At 32.8% G+C, this 20,517-nt stretch overlaps 2 protein-coding genes and 2 long non-coding RNA genes across 5 annotated transcripts; 2 read left to right on the plus strand and 2 right to left on the minus strand.

Annotated features, from left to right (window-relative positions):
* Window positions 1-61: 61 nt before the first annotated feature.
* LOC146934507 (Leucine-rich repeat (LRR) family protein) lies at window positions 62-3,789 on the plus strand. Of its 2 annotated transcripts, XM_085706402.1 has the most exons (8): window positions 62-379; window positions 466-696; window positions 791-937; window positions 2,286-2,428; window positions 2,518-2,632; window positions 3,058-3,127; window positions 3,167-3,221; window positions 3,334-3,789. In XM_085706402.1, exons 1-7 carry the CDS (start codon window positions 104-106, stop codon window positions 3,175-3,177), a joined length of 993 nt encoding a protein of 330 aa, XP_085562528.1. In that variant the 5' UTR covers window positions 62-103; the 3' UTR covers window positions 3,178-3,221; window positions 3,334-3,789. The 2 variants fall into 2 exon arrangements, with proteins under 2 accessions (XP_085562528.1, XP_085562529.1); XM_085706403.1 differs by having other exon boundaries at window positions 3,058-3,221.
* Window positions 3,790-15,566: 11,777 nt separating this feature from the next.
* On the plus strand, window positions 15,567-18,118 carry LOC146934508 (uncharacterized). Its single transcript, XR_015007789.1, has 2 exons — window positions 15,567-16,036; window positions 17,429-18,118. It is a non-coding gene; the product is annotated as an uncharacterized LOC146934508 (long non-coding RNA).
* LOC146934509 (uncharacterized) lies at window positions 15,840-17,263 on the minus strand. The gene is made up of 2 exons (XR_015007788.1): window positions 17,206-17,263; window positions 15,840-16,652 (listed from the first exon to the last, which is right to left on the minus strand). It is a non-coding gene; the product is annotated as an uncharacterized LOC146934509 (long non-coding RNA).
* Window positions 18,119-19,029: 911 nt separating the features above from the next.
* On the minus strand, window positions 19,030-20,095 carry LOC146934510 (uncharacterized). The gene is made up of 5 exons (XM_085706404.1): window positions 20,039-20,095; window positions 19,822-19,956; window positions 19,605-19,735; window positions 19,428-19,494; window positions 19,030-19,338 (listed from the first exon to the last, which is right to left on the minus strand). Exons 1-5 carry the CDS (start codon window positions 20,093-20,095, stop codon window positions 19,237-19,239), a joined length of 492 nt encoding a protein of 163 aa, XP_085562530.1. The 3' UTR covers window positions 19,030-19,236.
* Between the last annotated feature and the right edge of the window lie 422 nt (window positions 20,096-20,517).

Below are 20,517 nucleotides of genomic sequence, written 5' to 3' on the forward strand. Positions count from 1 at the left end.
GATAGAGAAGCTTTAAAAAAAATAGTTTTTGTCAAGAGAAACAAAATTAATTTTCATTTTGTAACAATAATCTGGTTTAGTCATTGGGGAGAAGGTAGTGACAATGGAATCATCAACAACAACTACAACGGCTACAGATCTGGACGACGACGAATCATCAACCTTATTGGATCTCACCAGTTACCAGCTTCACGATCTCGACTCAGTCGAATTACCTCCTAACCTCACCGAGTTAGACCTCACCGCCAATCGTTTATCCACTCTCGACCCTCGCATCGCCCAACTCTCCGATCTCAAAAAACTCTCTCTCCGTCAAAACCTAATCACCGACGCTGCCGTCGTTCCTCTCTCTTCCTGGAACACCCTCTCCTCTCTCGAGGTACTTTCCCTCTTTCTTCTCCTAGGTTCTGTTTCGATGCGTTTGAATTGCTGAAATGAAATGTGTTTTTTTTTTTTATTATTCAGGAATTGGTGTTGCGTGATAATCAATTAAAGAATATTCCTGATGTAAGCATATTTAAGAAGCTTTTGGTTTTTGATGTGTCTTTCAACGAAATTGCTTCGTTACATGGTGTGGCTAGGGTTTGCAACACACTCAAAGAGCTTTATGTGTCAAAAAATGAAGTTACCAAAATTGAGGAGATTGAACATTTTCATCATTTGCAGATTTTGGAACTCGGTTCCAACAAATTACGGGTTAGTTAATGTTATGGCGTTAATCAACTGTGTTTATCCTTTTGCTATTGTATTTATAATGTTGAGTTTGATTTTTTATTTTTTATTTTTTTAGGTGATGGAGAATTTGCAGACCCTGGTGAATTTGCAGGAGTTATGGCTTGGACGTAATCGAATTAAAGTTGTGAATCTATGTGGTTTGAAATGCATTAAGAAGATTAGTTTGCAAAGCAATCGTCTTACTTCGATGATAGGATTTGAGGTATGCTGAGTTTTTACTTGCTTTATTACATTTAAGAATTGAATAGGTAGGAAAACAAATTCAAATTACGATTGGCTTAATATGGAGGGAGAAAAAACAGATTTACACCTTTAAAATAGTTATATAGCTACAACAGTTTACTGTCAATCATCTTACCCTGTATTATATGGAGAATTTCAAAATTATTGGAAATTGTGAATACAGGGAATAGGGATATTATTAAATTTCATATATTCAATTACTTTCACTTGTAAAATCATTTGTTTGGAGGAATATATGCTTGTGATTCTATTTATTGTATGAAAAGATACTGGAATTTAAATTATACTAGCGTATAAATGGAGGTGATAACATGAGCTTTAAATTTAAACATGAACATATGGGAAAAATTTGGAAGCCAAGCACTGCCAGTGCTAATTAATGTGAATCCAAATTTATCGTGGTCCCCAAGTTCATATCAATCTCAACTATAAGGACTGGTAAAAGTTGAGGTATGAAATTGTAGGTCAATCTACATCTCATTCCTGCTATATATAACTACTATTTACCACCAGTTTGAAAATATGCAGTGAAAGTATTAGGACCACCAAACCCACAATGTGGGGATTTATTAAAGAAAAATAAAGAGGGAAAAAAGGAAATGCTGATGTGGCACATGGCAAGGACTGCGTGTGTTATCCAACTTAGGGGAGTCAGTTATATAGGGTCTGAATAGAGAGCGAGAAGGGGGATCATTGCGGAAATTTCAATTTCAACCTTGTAAGGTTTGGGCAGAGAAATACTTTCTCTGAAGGAGCTTTGCTCTATGGGTAGTTAGGGGTCTTCTTCCCTACTGCATTGTCCTTTTTTATACTATGTGCGTTGTTGTGACGCTGGCACGTGACAGAAAGAAAAACACAGTGCTGAGAGTTAAGAGAGTCATCATTCTGACAAGGCAGAGAGATAGAGAGATGCAATTCATGAGCAAGAGGAAAAAAAATGATTTAAAGGAACAGTCTGGTGAAGTATATCACCAATTCTACCTCTTGAAAGATCATTTAAAATTCTCCAATTTGAGTGAGTGATAAATACTTGATAATAATACTTTGGAATATGAAATTCTTGAACCAAATATCCAAGCAAGAAATAAATCATCATTATGTCGAGGAAATATTTCAAGTCCTCTTAATACTTACATTCCTCTGGTAAATCTCATCATTTTGACCCACATTTCCAGAAAATAGCCATTCATCAATTGAAATTAGAGATTGCTTTCAGTTTGAACTTATTGGTAAATAGGGCTGGGGGTTTCTGCAAATTTTCATGTCATATTAATTTCATTTATAGCTGATAACTTTTTGGCATACAGGGTTGCATAGCTCTAGAAGAACTATACTTGAGTCACAATGGTATCACTAAAATGGAAGGCTTGTCATCTTTAGCCAATCTCCGGGTTTTAGATGTATCATCAAATAAGCTAACCTCTGTGGATGACATTCATAACCTAACACAGTATGTTTATTCCTCCATTTCCCTCATTCTAAATAAACATTTTCCGGCCTTGAGTTGATAATTTCATTGTCTTGTTCAATCTATTGCAGATTAGAAGATTTGTGGCTTAATGACAACCAAATAGAATCAATCGAAGGATTTGCTGAGGCTGTCGCTGGTTCAAGAGAGAAGCTTACCACAATCTACCTAGAAAATAACCTTTGTGTATGGATTTTATTTAGCCTTTTCGTGCAATTTTCATCAGTTTCAACTATCGTTTTTTTTTTTTTTTTTTTTCTGTTTTTGAGAAAGTTTCCACTATCAGTTGATCTAGTTGGGGAAATTTTAGCCATGAAGTGTGCATAATCTTGCACTTTCATTCATTTAAAGCATATTAGTCTCCATTATCACTACCTACGAGGTCGATGGCAAACTGTTTTTTTCCCTTCATCTTTCTGCTTATCATGAATGTGGTTTTTCTCAATGCAAAGCGGCATTCCTTAACTTAGAGTCGTTTGTTTGTTTAAATGTTGTATACTATATTGGTTGATTTTGTTTATAACATGCTTAAATTATCACGATGATGTTCATTCTTAAATATTCTTCAGTTACATGACTATGAGAACTAATCCAGACTTTCTTTCCTGCAGGCTAAGTCACCCAACTATACTGCCATCCTAAGGGAAATCTTTCCCAACATTCAACAAATTGATTCTGATGTATTTTCTTAAGAGTATCTTGGCTCCATCTTTTCTGATTTATTTTCTTAAGAGTATCTTGGCTCCATCTTTTCTGATAAAACAATAGTTTTGAGGTATTGACTTTTCATATCTATTTGTAAGTTTTATATAGATCTTTGTGTGCTTTAGTCTCTCTGTTTTAGGTTGCACTTCAATTAATTTCTGCAAAATCTGCCATGCATGCAGATTTCATTTTGGGAGAGCAATGAAGGGATGTGATTATAAAACCACCGGCGAATATTATGTGGTCTAACCATTGGTTACCAATCCAACGAATATTATGTCATATCGGCAACCGATTTTTGAAGTAAAGCTTTCTTATGCTGTGTTAATGCTATTTGTACTTACTATTTAATTTATCCCATATCCATCACGTTTTTCATTAATAGCCCTGAAGATTAATGGTATGTTTTATTAACCTAAGACTAAGTTGAGGTGGGTTTCATCCCTTTTCTTCTTTCCTAAACTGTGAAAAAGCACAGGTAAATCTTACTCTTTCAATTCTCCCCGTTGTCCTTGTTTTTATGGGGAGTGCAGATTTTTTGTTACCAAAAATATCTTGCCTTGTATTCTTCTCAGTAGAAGAAGGTGATACAACAAAATAAGGTGAAAGTGAATATATATCATGTATGTTGGTGAGAACTCTGTTATGGTACGAAGCGAGAATTATTAACTACAACCGTGTAAGTGATATCGCTTGTGTTAGTCCTCTTGATTAGACCCAAAAAATGGTGATCGTGCACAATTGAGATTTTTTATTGAAGGGAAATGTAATGTATACTCCCTCCGGTCTCAAATGTAAGAAACTTTTCACTTTTTAGGTTCATTCAATAATTGATGTATGTGGTCCATGGACCACATACATCAATTATTGAATGAACCTAAAAAGTGAAAAGTTTCTTACATTTGACACCGGAGGGAGTATTATTTTCAGTTTTAATATAGGGGTTATTTTTCCTTTTATGACTTACGGTATGAATTATTCAAGCTTTTAATTTCTGCTTTTTCAAAAGTGAGGATTATATTCACATGAAAAGTTGACGATGATTAAAATCTCTAATTTTATACAAAAAGAGGCAAAAGTGGTGAAAGAAAACATCACTACCATTCTAGTTCAAAAAAAAAAAAAATCAGAGTTCATTCACCGTTGGAATTGTTATAAGGTCAACATTTGTTTAATAAATTATTGAAACGTTTGAATTAAGGTTGTTAAAAAAGATTAAATATACTTTTTATTAGTTGGTTAGTTAAGATAGTTGGAGTCTGATATTATTATTATTTGGTTAGCTAGAGTTACTTACTCGGTTAATGTAGTTGAATTCTATAAATAGGAATTTCATCTACACAAATCACTATCTTTATCAATCATTAAGCTTTCCGATGAGCTTTTATTTCATGAATATAGCTATGTTGTCCATCTCCCTTATGAGTATGATCCTATGGTTCTTCACATTTAGATGAAAAATAAACGACTATTGCATTTACATGAAAAAACCTTGTCTCATATGATTTGTGTAAAATTTTACATGGATAACTTTTATGAAATAAACTTTCAATCTAATAGTGAATTTTGGAAGCCCCTAATATGGTCCTTAATATTATGGGTTCACCCATGGTCCTCTCAAAATTACCTTCAATAGTAGATTTCAACCAAAAAATCATTTTTAAACTGCAAGGATTGATATTACTTTTGTGCCTTTTAACAACAAATCCTTAAGTGCAAAACCATTTCTCTCTTCTCTCCTTCATCGATTGATTAAATCTCCAATTATCCCTTTTTTTTTTTTCTCCCATTAACATCACAAAACCCAAAATATGGGAAAGTGATTCACAACAAATGCCTTAGAAACTAATGAATCAACAATTCAAGGTGATTCATATTGTTGTCTTGATTTGAAGATGGGTCTACACATTGTTGTTGTTGTTGATGGCTCTCTGGGTGAAAGGTTCATGAACTTGAAATGTTGACATATGGCTGGGTGATGAAGGAATCATGTTTGTGAATCCTGATATTGTTTCGATTTCTATAACATTTCACAAAAACAAATAAACAAGCATCAAACACTAAACTTTCACAGTTATTAATCAAACAAAAAATAGAAAAACACAAAATAAAATTAGAAGGGTATATAGCCAATTGAGAACATTGGTCAATTCATGCATTGATCAAATAGAAAAAAAATTCATTCTTCATCACTTTCATGAGCCAGCCGTCGAGTCGTACAACGCAACAAAGAGACCCCCAAATTCACATTTTCACCTTCCAAACCCAAATGTTAATCAACGGTGGAAACAAATGTTTGTAGGAACAAAGAAGAATGTAGCTCACAAATAGATCGTGAGGTTACCCCAGTATCCATCGTCAGCTTTGAATGAAGATTCAGCAACCAAGTTCATGTCTCAGTTTGCAATTAACATATTGAAAGTGTTGCAAGTTTCAAATTTGTTTGATATGAAGCAACTGCCGACTTAGACCCTCCAAAATTTCCAAGACTTCTTTGTTGATGGAAAAGAAACGGAGAATTGAGGATTTAATCAATCGATGAAGATGAAGGGGAAGAAGAGAAGGTTTGGCGATGAAGAAAGAGTAAGAGAGGGGAGAAATGGCTGGGTTTTTTGTGTTAAATGGAAGGGCACAAAAGTAATATCAATTGCTGCATTTTAAAAATGATTTTTTCCTGTGTGGACCATGAAACAATATTTTTTATTGAAACCTTCTGTTGAAGGTAATTTTAAGAGGATCATGGGTGAACCCCTAATATTAAGGACCATATTAGGGGTTTCCGTGAATTTTATTAAAAAAAATTATTCGTTAAAACGTTGTTGAACAGTATACCCTTGTATATATTATTTTAGAAGAAACATTATATTTTGTTTGTTGCACAAATATTTTCATCTATTTGAAATCTAGTTGCAAAATCTCAGTCGTGATATTTAAAGCTTTTTTTTTTGGGGTACAAGCATGTATTTAAAACTAATGTGATTGAGTATGGTTGTACTACTCAGTAAATTAAACTATAGACATGTACTACCTCCGTCCCTAATTATAGGAGTCTTTTGCAAAAATTACGGAGATTAAGAAAGTTGGTTGTAGTATTAAATTTGTATATAATTACTATTGTTTTTACAATTTTATCCTTAAGAGAGAGAGTTAATTTATGTTTTCAACATAATATTTATTGTTGATTGAAGAAAAAGATGCAAAATAAATAAGGGTATGTTGGTAAAGAAATAATTAATGTACTTGGAAATACCAAAGGGGTCTTATAAAAAGGGACAAATTTTTTTCTCAAAAGGGTCTTATAATTAGGGACGGAGGTAGTATTTTATAACTCACGATCAATTTTAAATGTATATCATAGACTCTAGGTACTCAATCATTATCGTAATGGTACACCAATTACCCGTTTTTTCAACTGCCATGCATACGTTGTTGCCATTTATTTGTCGGTAGGCTAAGATTTTCAAAAGAGAAATGATTTTCAAAAATCAAAATTTTAGTGTCAAATATCACACGTTTTAGTTTTAGTGTATATTTTTTCTTTTTCCATAGATTCGCTCCATTAAAAATAATCATATTTAAGACATCATTGATCACTAAGAGCAGACATTCATAATTAAGATTCGAACTTTGGTCTGCACATTATGAGTTTAGTCTCTTCGCTTCACCGGCCCTTATTGATAGTTTTATTATGTATTTGTTTTAACCCTTGTTGGTAGTTTTACTTTTACTACAACATTAGCCAGTTTCCTAAGAAATCATTTGGTTGCAAAATTCAGTATTCAAATTATAGTCCTTGGCTTGAGACTTGAGACATATTATGTTTATAATTTGACGTACAAGTAAGAAATGGTTCCAAAATGATGCTCTCGTATTTTGTATTCATTCAGTTACATCACCATCTATCCCTTTAGTGGTAGTTCTCGCAAATTGTAGTCCATGACTTGTTAATACGGGACCGCACTCCTGTCTCTTTTCCTATACTAATAACTCAATAGTTTCAAACGTGTCATATTACATACTACGTACCATTACCATACGTGATTTAGGCCACACATGCAATTTTAAGCAAATCATTATTGCTTTTTTTTTTTTTTGTCAACAATAAATTATGGTAGTTGTTTTCAAAGGTCACTCACAACTGGGCTTTCAGCTTCAAGCTTTGGCCCATTAAGTAGAATAGAGCCCACAAGCTTGTTTCAATATCAAGGGACCCACTCTGTCCAGTTCCTCTCGTTCTCATCGACAAACAATTTTTGAAAAGGCGCAAAAATTGAAAAACAAATAAAATTTTAGATGAATACAAAAATTGTCACCTTTTCTTGTGGTCTTCTAAAAGCTATACATTGATTTGTTTGTGATGCGAAAGAACACATAATCCAGAGGTGGTGTTCGTTGATGGCCAATACAACAAAAGGTGCTGAACTACAACCAAAAAGGAAAAGGTTGGATTGAGGGGATAAATTATATGTAATAGATTATTATTTTAAAAAAAAAGTACAATGCTAATTTGTGGGAAGTAATGGTGTAAATTTGATTTGAACAGATAATTTTAGATTAACAATTACTATAATGTTTTTTGGGTTAATAGGTCTTTACCCCCTGTAATATAGGTTATTTCCGGTTTTTCCCCTCTAAATTTTTTTTTTGATTTACCCCCTTGTTTACGTTGGATTTTCGTAAACAACCGCTGGTTTACAAATGGTAACTTGCAAGATCAACCAGTAAATCTTAGACATATTGTGTTTGTTCTTGTTGTTAGAAATTCTGTGTTTTTGGTGTCGAAAATGTAAGAAATACAATAAAAACAATCGAATTCAATCCACTTGAACTCAATCGAACTTAACAAAGTAAAGTGCAAGAACACTTAAAGAAAAAAGGGTAAATTGTATTGATTAAATAAAAGTTGGTACACAGATTCATACATTGCAACTTGTGACTCGTTTCTCGCTTCCATACGGATACTTTGAGTGTAAGTTTGTATGATGGAATTGTGACCCGTTTTTCCTATGAAAAACTACTATTTATACTAAGTCTAGAAATAACTACACTTCTTTGAAATTCAAACTACAACTGCCACAAGTCGACAGTTTTACTTATTTGAAAACAAACTTAAAATACAAACTGACTTAAAGAATAACTGTTGATAACCACCTTCGAAAACTGCTCTATCGAAGTCTTCTACCATCTTCGAACCCATATTTGCTTTCAATACAACACTCTGTTCGAATCTTCTTTAAATCTAGGTCAACTATACTTTGACCATATTTATTACAGCTAGTAAAATATATTGGCTAACACCCCTGTAAAAAAAAAAATTGTTTTGATTTACCCCCTAATAAGCCAAATAAAAACAAAAATTTCTTGAAAAATAAAATAAAATTGGTTTTTGTTTGGCCTACTAACCCATGTTTTTTTTAATATAATGTTACATTTTACTATTGTATTTTTGTTATTGATCGTCCCAAGACTTGAACCTTCGACACAAGCCTAAAGTACACATAGGTTCGAATACATTGAGTGAGGTCCAGCTCAAACGGCCTTAGATTCTCTCTACCATGTAACACCTCGACACGGCTAGCTCCGGATCTTCACCATTCCTTATAGCCTCAATGGCTAGGAATGGTCACTGGAGCTCAACATTGATGATTGTTGTCTTTGACGTACCCGTCATCACTCTTCAACGGCTCCTTATTGATCGACGTCTATAAAGCATAAAATACTTCCTTGACTCAAAATGCAACGTACACAACTTCTATCTCTTCAACACCTTAATCTTTGTTTTATGCTGACTCGAACGCTAGAGTGTTTGGATGTACCTTTAACTTCTCGACGACAATTGTTTAATACTGGCTAACTCATCTTGATCACTTAAGATCAAATTTTGTTTGCAAATTACATTTTATGAGTATGAAATTAGTCTTGTAAAGAGATGCAAGAATGAGGAGAACGTTGAAAGTTGACTAGGCAGTCTGATAGTGATGAAGAGAGTGCACATGGTGTGACCTTATCAGTGCCGACAGCCGCTGTTTATTACTCACACGGTGTTTCACCGGCCTCTGCCTGTCATTTTATTCCAATCATTTCTTTTCCTTTTTAGCTTCTTCATTTTTTTGATTGATCTCTTATTAAAATTTCAACAATAAATTTTAACTGCTGGATTGAAGAGCGAATATTCTTTCTAAAACTAAAGTATAATTTCTTTGTATATTTTTTTTCTTTGAAGTATAATAATATTTTTTTACTAAAGTAAAATGTTTTTAATGAAAGAAAATTGCTGTTGACACATTTGAAAAGGCTGTGTCACACATGTAAAATACGGTTTTGCCCCCTCGGCAGTTAACTGCCGAGTAATTTAAAATCGGCTGCAGTTAACTACCGAAGAAATCTTCGGTAGTTAACTGCCGAGGAAATCAGACCTTCTCTTTTCTTCTTCTTCTTCCACTTCAATCCCTTTTTTTTATTTTTTCTTTCACAACCAAAAACTTCACTTTTTTTTTTTGAGTAAAAACCAAAAACTTCACTTTTCTTGTATGTGGAAATTCCCAAGGTAGCATAATCGTATTAGTTATTTGCATTGGATATTCATTGGATCTATACCGAGAAATACACCATCATGAGGCAAATCAAGTAGCAGGATGTACAGTTTTAGTTATTAAGTTTTTTTTATTCTGTTCCTGTAAATGCAAATAACAAATTTAGAGAGAAAGGGTATCTTGAAACGATGGAGAGAATGAAAATACAGACATGATAAGAAGCTTTTCTAACAAATAACAGTTGAACTCTCTGAAATATGTGGTAGATATCTTTCAGAACCACAAACTTCACTTTTCTTGTACGTACAAAACAACAAAGCAGGACTGCTATAGATCAATTTGGAGAAGTTTGTGGTTGCGAAAGAAAAAAAAACAAAGAAAGGGATTGAAGTGGAAGAAGAAGAAGAAGAAAAGAGAAGGTCTGATTTCCTCGGCAGTTAACTACCGAGGATTTCCTCGGTAGTTAACTGCAGCCGGTTTTAAATTACTCGGCAGTTAACTGTCGAGGGGACAAAACCGTATTTTACATGTGTGACATAGCCTTTTCAAATGTGTCAACAGCAATTTTCTTAATGAAAAACAAGAAAAAGAGTCAAAAAGAGTAATTCCATTAATCATCACGGTGCCACGATAGTCTTGATAGATATGCATAGTACTACTTATGTTTTACTCATTGCTTGATTAATCTTCCTTTTTTTACTCATTGCTAGATTAATCTTAAGCATCTCAGTAATAGTAGGTTGACTTTGAAATATTTTTCTTCATGGATTCCAAAACAAGAGTAAATAAATAGTTAAAAGAGTAAAAACAAAGGTGTCGACTAGCTGCAGCTATCTTCGTCCACAAATAACAAAAGCAAGTGGGGCCTTTGTTTTTTTTCAGTCTACGTCTGCATGAAGTTAATCAGTCCACAATACAATCCAATATAAAATGATTGAAACCATAAAGCAAAAGTAAGTTATGTATTTTCTTGTTCTTACTTTTAGGCTGATCAAGGTCTCGATCAATTGAATTACTAGCTTGTTTCATGACCCCCAACAAAAATATAAGTGTTCTTCATAAAGCCTAATAAAATAAGAGAATTTTATCTTTTAAACCATCATCCAGAAAAGGACAAGTTAAAATTATAATGGTGCAATTGTTTTTATATTAGGCTTGCAATTTATTTATTTGCAAAGGATGATCAAATGCTAAGTGCCTGTCATTTTCAATTTTCTCATAATTATCAAGTTCTCCTAGTACATGATTTAAGCTTATGGACTGTGACGTATGTATGTCCTCGTGGAACTTTGACAAGTGTTAAGTTTAATTCATTTATTTTTATTACCTAGCTACATGTGTTTCTTTTAAGTTTGACAACAACGTAATCGTTTCACTTTCATTCAACTTCCACTAAATGCCAAGGATTTTCTTCTTTATCAAACTTTTTCATTGTGTACCTAATGTGTTGCTACAATTAGGTTCAAACAAAAGACAATCATATAATATCCTATGATATTGTAGCTGATACTTTGTGTAATTCTTGATCGATGCATCCAATCAATCGAGTGCTAAACATTGCAATCACAATTATATCGTGTTGTGTTGGTGTATAAAGTTTTCCATTTCACAAAGGTCAAATTTTGTACTATAATTAAAGCAGGGAAACTGTCTTCACTTAATCCAACCATGCTAATTTTTTTGTTTTTTGTTTCCTTTGAGCTATTGTAAAGTAATTCATATTCTTCATAATTTTTAAATTTTCTGCAATGAGCTTTATATATGTATGTTTTGCCTGTAATATCACTAGATTACATATAATTTATTAACCAACTCTTCCTTCAAATAATTGGTAGAACATAAAAGAAAAAAAAAGGGCAAGTAAGGTGGTGTTGTGCTTGCAATACGGCCTGTGTTCTTTGTTGGGGTGGCTGTTGAGTCTTACATAAAGGAAAATTGCTTTTCTCGCTTTTGTTTTTATCATTTCCTTAATTCAGCATGAGTTAAATTACGCTCGACATTTTTCAGCATGAGGAGGCTAACAAATGCCGAGCATGAATATTCACGTTGAATTAATAAAGGGATAAGCAAAAACAAAAGAGAGAAGAGCAATTTTCTACATTTTTTTATTTTTTGAGGAATTTGAGCAATTTTCTACATAAAGTGCTCAGATTAAGAATGCAAAAACAACTGAATAAAGCAATCATATAGAAAACAAAACCGCCAACTACACTGTTGGGAAAATCTCATTCTCACCTTCAAAATTTATGATGACAAAAAAAATAGCATTCTCCTCTTACAAATTGATTTTATAAGGATACATTAAGTTTAATATATATGGAATAAATGTAACATGATTAAATTCTCATGATTTTTTATCAGTATAAATATAAACTTATTTGTTTTGATTTATAATACAAGAATGCATGCTTAAAACCATAAATTTGGCCTCCCCTCCATTATCTTTGGAAGTCCCTGTGCCTTACGGTGTAAATTATGGACCACAGCAAAATAGATGGCAGAGGCTTCTTTCTTGTCAAATAGCTGGAAGTGGAACCAAATTAAGCTGCTGAAAATTGAAAGGAAGGTGTTCAAGTATAAGGAACTATCATTCCCTTGCATCTTTAGTTACTTATTAATTTATTTGGAAAACTAAAACGAATGCCCTACAAAATTTTACTCATCTACCCTTGCATTATAAGTTTCAAGAGTACTCATTGTCTTATATCCATCGTTTGAGAGGGCCCAAATCTTGATTCACACATTACAGTACAATACTTGTCCTTAGGGAATGAGACTACATTGGCCTTCTTAAGAGACAAAAACTTTTGTGGCACTTATTGCCATCAAATCACCTAACTACTACCTGAAAGGCACTGCACTGGTTAGCTATGCATCATATTTGTATGAATTATTGCCACAAACAATTTCACGTGCAAATATCTTATTTCCATCTCCTATAATTGTATTCAATCTTGGAACCTATCTGTGTTCAATGTTTTGTTTATACATAAACTGTTACATACAATAAATATTTATCTAATAATAATAACAAGACTATTATTAAGCTGATCATAGAAGGCCCCCAAAATCTTTCTCAAATGCTTCTGCTGCTTCTGCATTTTCAAGCTATACTTAATGAAAATGACGAATCTATTTATTAAGAACCTTCCTTTCAACTACTATTGTCAAAGTGGGCCAGTCTGTCTTTTATATTTTTGCGTTCGATTAAAATTAGGGATGCTAAAGCGGATTTGCCCAATAATTTACTAACTCATTTTAGAAAATTGCTCTTCTGACATCTAGTAATTGCTCACAAGCACCTCAAATTGTCGTAAATATACCGACTAAGAGTTAACGGAATCGTTTGCTACTTTTTAAATCGGTTAATCGAGTAACCAATCTAAAAGTATCCTTTTTCTTGGCAAACCTGTGAAGCCACCGTTAGAAAAGAAAATAGTTGTACAAACACTTTCTTGCCAAACTAGGAGTTTCTTCTAGCATTGATGTTATCATCGACCACTTCCATCCATTCGACATCTTGAACCTACTTTACGCAGACTATGTGGAAACTTGGTTTCATAGAGTTGAATTTTTCTTTCTTTTTGTTTTGTTTTCTCTTTAGCTTTGTAAAAAAAACAACAATTTGACATGTAAAACTTCAACAAAAAAAAAAGTGGGTCAGTTCATCAAAATCTCAAGTTTCTTGCCACTTAAACAAACTAGCTTTTGGTCTCTCTAATTAGGATCTGGTTCTTCTAAAATAAACAGTTCACTTTAGAATATCAAATAAATAATATCAATTGTTAATTAACAAATCAAAGGTATATGTCACATATACATCATAATAACTAATCATCATGAAGTTATTAAAATAACGACCCTTGATATTTTATTTAATTTTTATTTTACTTGTTTTAGAGAATCCAAATTGTTTTGAGATGTTTATTTCGTATTTGCACAATGGTTTTTTGAGACCAAATATATCATACAGTGGACAAATTATGGCAAAGTTTGACAAGCTAAGACATTATTTGAATGATGTTGTTATAAGGTTGACGCATATTAATAATAGAATCAAATCTAAAGAACAGAAAACTCGTGCAATTAAATAAATAACCTAGAGAGAAACTGTTTATGCATTTTTAATTCCGATCTGGCTTACTCAGTAGGTAGACTGTGTGTTGAAATACAAACCAATTTCTAGTTTAGAATTATTAATTTGAAAGGTCAGCCAATATTCCAGGATCTTAGTAACTTCACCCAGTGTGTGTGTGTGTATTTTCTCTGTTGCATCTAATCTACTATATAGTATTATTATAAGTAATTGTTTGTTGCTAATTAAAGCAAACCACAGACTTAGTATTTCGAAGCCCCTGCAACTATATGCATATGCAGGAAGCATGTGAGAAAGAAAGAGCATGGAATTCTTCCACACACACATGATACACAATTAATTACTGCTCAAAAATTAATTAATATTGATTGTATATATGTTGTATATTCTACTCCGTCCCAAATTATATACAAAAATAGATCATATTTAGTTTAAATTTTAAACCAAATTTGTTGATTTTTTATTGCTTATAATTTGGAACTAATCAAGTAGTACGTAGGAGAAAATGTTAGTAACAAACATAATTAATCCATGGTAATCATATTAACATAATTAATCCATTGTCAACAGACAAATGTGAAAACACGCTTAAGCGAGAATTGAGGCTTAGATGGAAGAGACTCTTTACATCTAAGTATGTGCTGAAGACAGACAGAGTCAACATATTTATTTATATAAATAATACATCTACCTGATAAGTGTTTAACTGTTAATACTAACAAAATTTAGCTTATGTGAAACACTTTAGCGTATACATTGATACCAGTCTTGTAATTAAAAGTCAACTTTCGAATTAAAGAGCATGTGTGACTCCACGAGGAATAACACCTCGATCATAGTACAATGTAATTGGGTCAATGCAGTTTATGTTTTCTCTGAAGCATAGCATACTAACATGTTAAAAAATTGCTCGTAACACAAAAAGTACACCCCATAACTCCTGTTAATCACACTGTTCTCTCAAAGGATCCAGCTATTTTTTCCTTCAGAAATACTAAAACTATACACTTTCATTGCTAATTTTAAGATATTAACATTTCCAACCACCAAAAAATAATACACCTAAATCTGTACTAAAATACAAAACCCATGGGTCCTTTGCTTCATATCTTACAACTACGTAATGGGGTCATGGAGTTTTGACTATTCCATACTGCTTGTGGGCACCAATGAAAGGAAATCACAATGCTAATAAATTATTTGAACATCATGAGTTTTTTTAGTTTGATTTATATTATTTAAATAATGATATGTTAGTCAATTTTATATTAAGAGCATGAATCCATAGGAAAAGCAATTGTGAATAATTGAACAAGGATATAATACGGGTGAGGGATTTTGCTCAATTATTGGAACCAAATTAAAGTCTCTCTTTGTAGTGGTGTGACTTGTGTCCACCTACCTAACATAAGGCTTCCTCCTAATAGTGTTAAATTACAGGCGACTCGTTGGCAAAAGAATGACAATAAATAACAATTTTTGTTTTTTTTTTGTATATATTGTTTTCTTAATATCATTTCCCTTTTCAAATAATACTAAATAATATAGTAGCATTTCCTAATAATATAATAGTTTTTTTTTTGTATATAATGTTTTCTTAATATCATTTCCCTTTTCAAATAATACTAAATAATATAGTAGCATTTCCCAATAATATAATAGAAAATAGCACAAATTTGAGTTGACATTGTTTATCTATTTTACAGAAAAGTTTAAAATAAAATTAAAATTAAGTATTAACTATTAATGAGGAATATAATAATTACACCCCAAAATTAAGGTGAGAACTAGATTACCCTCTCTTGTTTAGAGGGTATTTTACCCTTTCAACATATCAACCAATCAAAATGCAATATAGAAATGTAACATTAATGTCAAATAAATGAGTCAAATTTTATTTTATTTTTAAATAAAAAACTCAATTTTAATCCTAAGGTAACTTTTAATTTTTATTTAATTATATTTAGGTATACAAGCTTAATTAATTTACATTATAGGGCTTGTAAGAATTAAAATTTCACATCAAATATACAATCTTAATTAATTTACACTATAGGGCTTGTAAGAATTAAAATTTCACATCAAATACGTTCATAAATTTTGTTCCATTCCAAAACCTAGAACAGACATAACCTGCAATTTCTTCTTCATTCTTCTTCCCATCTTGATTGTTCAATCCAATTATCGTAAGAATCGCTGCAACCCGTTTGATTCCAGACATCGTGAGAATCGCCGTTGTTTCCAAAATCACATCAGGTATCGTGACTTATCTTTCTTATTGATTTGATTTACACTATCGTGAGAATCCTGCTGTTATTAGGCACATCGATCCTGTTGTTATCGTGAGAATCCTATCGTTGGTAATCCTATCGTGCTATTTCTTGATCTGAAACCTAGTTTCAAATTGAATCCTAGTTTACACAAATTTCTTAATCTGAAACCTATCGTGAAATCCTAGTTTACACAAATTGAATCCTATCGTGCTATTTCTTGATTTGATTTACACAAATTGAATCCTAGTTTCTTGATCTGAAACCTATCGTGAGAATCCTATCATGCTATTTCAATAAATTCTTTGGTCTTCTTTGATCGTCTGCTGTTTTTAATGGAAGGGGTGAATCCCATAGATTTGGCATACTCTTGATAAAATGAATATGCTGCTTCATGAGTTTCAAATTCAATGCCGTTAGGTGGCTCAAAATCCGTGTCCCCTTCAAAGAAAGCTATGCCCCTCTTAGGGGAAGCAACCAGTGCACCACCCGTGTGATGCTCTTCATTGACAGAGTCACCCATACTTCCACTCACTGCACTACCACCATTCCATTTTGATGAACTAGCAGGAATCCAATTGTAGCCGGGCTGCGGCCACTTACTGTAAAATACACCAAAACAAAGTTTCCAATTAGCGAAACCATCAAACTCTAGTCATTAAAATATAAAAATTACAGTGATACCAGACAAAAAATAAGAGTGCATAGCATGCAAATAAATAATGTTAACATATACTTAAGGACAGTATGTTATGCTAAAATGAATGATTTTCATAATTAAGAAAAGATAGTTCAAAATTCTAACTGTTTCCAAACATGAGCAGCCCAATCAGGAACACTGAACAGAGAAGAACAATGTTTCCACCTCTACATTCATAATTCACGTTTTACTGAAGCTCGCGTATTTAAAACACATGAGCTTGAGAAACGTTTTTTCTTTCTTAGACTACAAGTAGTGTTTTTTTTTTTTTTTCTCTCAGCAAATTTAACACCTTTATGCTACAATTATCTTCAAGTTCAATAGAATTACAAGACCCGCATCATGTTTTAGCATTCCAAGCATTTTCCACAAACCATAAATAAGCGTAATAATAATATTTATTTGTAGTAAAGTGTGAAGAACAAAACACAAGGGAAGAAGGTAAAAGAAGAAACCTTAAAGAGCGGTGAAAAATGACAAACAGCGAGTACGAAAAATATGAAGTGACTCTGCATCATTGATTCAAGCTCTCTGATGTGTGGACTTTGATGGAATATACAAATGTTCATTCTTTTGGTTTATTAGTCTACCAATCATTTTTAAAGATGTGAGGTTCGGACACATTTTCATCATGATCATAATGAAACCATGAATTTCTCTTCTTGTTGTTGTTTGAAGCTATGTTGTCAATAGCGCGCTATAGGAGTATGGTAGCGACTAGCAGTGGTTGGGTATAACGCGGCACTTTTGGCCAGCGAGCCGCCATCAGCAATTGCGGTTGCACAACATGTGTTGAAGATTCATCATCAGCAATAGCGCTTTTGGCTTGCAAGCCGCCTATCATCTTGGACTCGGTCCTTCTTGCTGAGCTTAGCAAACAAATCGAGTTGAAATCATAGTAAAGTGGTTTTGTTCATGTATAGAGCATTTCATTTTTACTGCTGCAGATAATTGTTTGAACTTGAAGAAGTCAGATGTCAATTAGAGTTACTTGTGTTGCTGTAGAGTAAATTGTTTGGACTTGTATTAGAGCCTGCACTCTGTTAGTCCGAGGCTTGATGTGGCTGATTCATGTAATTGGTTGCCGAATTCGGGGGCCTTTTTTTTTTCCTGTAAAATCATGCTATATGTTGATGTACAGCTTGTGTTTTTTCAACAATGTATGTTGATTCATGTAATTTCATTGTAATAGGTTTCGAGTACCCCTTGTACTCGTTTTAATAAAATCTTGCTCATAAAAAAAAAATTGTACTTAATTGAAGCTACTCTTTGGAATTGCATCTGTTGTACTTATTCTTATGTTGTAGATAGCTATGAACTTTGATCAATTTTATTTATGTTTGTAGGGTTCTTCTTATTGTAAAAGAAGATAAATGCATTACACTAGTGTAAAATTTTGAGAAAATTTTGATCAAATTAATTTAAAATATAAACGAGTAAGACTCAAGCCATTTAAGTATACTCATATGTCCTGATCTTGTATAAAATTTATGAAAACGTGTTGCATTATAGAAGACGAAATTTGCAAGGAGGATAGATGTTTTTTTTTTTTGAATCGGCAAAATTTATTAAGCCAAGGAGGTGAAAGAAACCCAAACCTTGGACCACAAAGAGATAAATACAAAAGTGTCGTATATATGCGGAACACCTCAATGGTGGAACGCCAAAAACTCCGTATATAACCCCTTTACCCCTATGGCACTAAAGACCTCTAACAGCAAAATGCCAAGGCCAATCACTCCTAACTATGACCTCCACTACCTGATTGTGAACCAAAGAAAAAGTCCCTAGCATACTGTCACGCCAAAACTGAACATGCAGCAGACTGGAAAAATTGCACAGCCTACACCAGCAAAAACCAGAAGACAGCAGCAGCAAAATGCGCAGAGCCAGACCACAGTTCCAGGTAGAAAACGCACACAGCCAATCCACAGACCCATACAACAGACATCCAAACAGTTACAATGCAACGACACCGCAATTACCTCAAAAGGAAATCTTTCGGATTCCACTTCCATTCGTAAAACATACAAACCGAAGTTTTGATCCTAGTCAAAAGCCATCGCCAAGATAGAATAATGTAGGTCACTACGTTGTGTTAAGTTTTACGTTTTTAAGATTTCTTACTTTAACAAAAGTTGTTTTTCTTCAATATCATATAAGCATGTACTTTAAAAATTGAAATCATCAATAGTAGGTGCCTATTTGTCATTGAGAAAATACAAAATTTTATTTTCACACCACAAAGACGGTTCGATCGTTTCTCAAACAAGAATATGTCAAACAATTGTACTTTTCAATCATAAATAATTGTAAGCAAGAGTACAATTCAGTGAGCCTGATGCGGTGGCTGGCTATTAGTCTTAAGGAAAGTAAATAACAAGTGCAAAAAATTGAAAACAAAGTATGAGAATTTGATTAAATCTGCCAAAGCTAGTTTCCACCCAAGCATAAAACTACTCTCCCTTATCTCCCTTCATGAAATGTTATCTGTATTTCACCGAATTCCGCAAGATCAAATCCCTCTTTTTATTGTAAGGATGCATTGTCAATTGCAGTGCCGTTTGTAGTCTTGAGCCTTCATCCACCTGTTAGTGTAATTGTGGTAAAGTCAGTAGTGTCAATTGCATATAATGTAATAAATTTGAAAACTTAATTGAGCAATTTTTTTGCATACTTTAATCTTATATTCATCAGCTCCTTTTTCCATCATCCATTTGATTACCCAAATCGCACAATCATTCCTAAATAAAAAATTATGAGTATTATTATTCAAAATAAAAAATAAAAAATTATGAGTAGAAACTTTAAGAGTAACTAAAATTTGATAAACAAATATTTTTTTATATCTTACGAGTTTGGCCCTTGACTTCCGTAATCACGTGGAGCAACAAACTTAAACTCTGATATCTTGTGTCCATAAGTTGATTTGAAACCACCCACATAGAAAGAGGGATCCATCAACAAGTTTTCCATGAAAAGAGACTAAAAATGTATGATTTATATTTGTTAGTGATTTTCTATAATAGTTGAAATTGTAAGATATAAACTATAAAATGTATTTTTCATACCATTTTCTTGATACTTGTCTTCCTCTTGGGAAGAGCTGACGAACTTTGATACGAGTCAAGATAAACCAATTCCTTTCTGCCGATGTCAATTATGAGAAGGAACCAATGAACGGTATCATGTATCGGCACAAATATCTGATTATATTCAAAATATTAGTATCATAGCTATGTAGATAAAAAGGGATTTGTAAGTGTTATAAAAATACATGTTAATTACCTTTGAAATAAACTCAGCACTCCCCCCCATAAATCGCTTTCGATAACCCTTTATCATTTTTTCTGTTGGTGTTTCCAATGCCAACACGAGTTGCTAAATAAATACATGTTAAACCACAATGAGCATACATTAAAATTGTAACTTTTACATAAAAAATATTTATCATTAATAATTTACCGATAATGTGGTCGGAATAAACCAATATTTAGGATAAAATGGTGATTCCAGACTCTCATCAAAAGTCAACATGCAAGCAGCCAAATCAATTACCTGAAACAATTTAAAGAGAAATTATTATCTTATAATTTAACGTTAGAGATTTAAGTATAAAATCAATTCAATATTGAAAAAGAAACTAGTTTGTACATCATCGTCAATAAATTTGTTGGGTTTCAAACCCTGCAGCAACTTCCTAGTTCCTTCAACGTAATCTATCTCTGTACTGATCATGACCTCTTGCCTACAGCAATTAAGATTAA

This window comes from Medicago sativa, chromosome 4 (assembly GCF_051527215.1).
Source record: "Medicago sativa cultivar Bolivia chromosome 4, Bolivia_mono, whole genome shotgun sequence".
NCBI classification, from domain to species: Eukaryota; Viridiplantae; Streptophyta; class Magnoliopsida; order Fabales; family Fabaceae; genus Medicago; species Medicago sativa.

Excerpts from the sequence above, each read along its gene's own strand:
- LOC146934507 (XM_085706403.1), top strand. The coding sequence starts at position 104 with ATGGAATCATCAACAACAACTACAACGGCTACAGATCTGGACGACGAC. Across the intron at positions 380-465 it reads ACACCCTCTCCTCTCTCGAG|GAATTGGTGTTGCGTGATAA; the intron begins GTACTTTCCCTC and ends TTTATTATTCAG. Across the intron at positions 2,633-3,057 it reads ACCTAGAAAATAACCTTTGT|GCTAAGTCACCCAACTATAC; the intron begins GTATGGATTTTA and ends TCTTTCCTGCAG.
- LOC146934510 (XM_085706404.1), bottom strand. The coding sequence starts at position 20,095 with ATGATAAAGGGTTATCGAAAGCGATTTATGGGGGGGAGTGCTGAGTTT. Across the intron at positions 19,957-20,038 it reads GTGCTGAGTTTATTTCAAAG|ATATTTGTGCCGATACATGA; the intron begins GTAATTAACATG and ends GAATATAATCAG. Across the intron at positions 19,736-19,821 it reads AGACAAGTATCAAGAAAATG|TCTCTTTTCATGGAAAACTT; the intron begins GTATGAAAAATA and ends ATACATTTTTAG.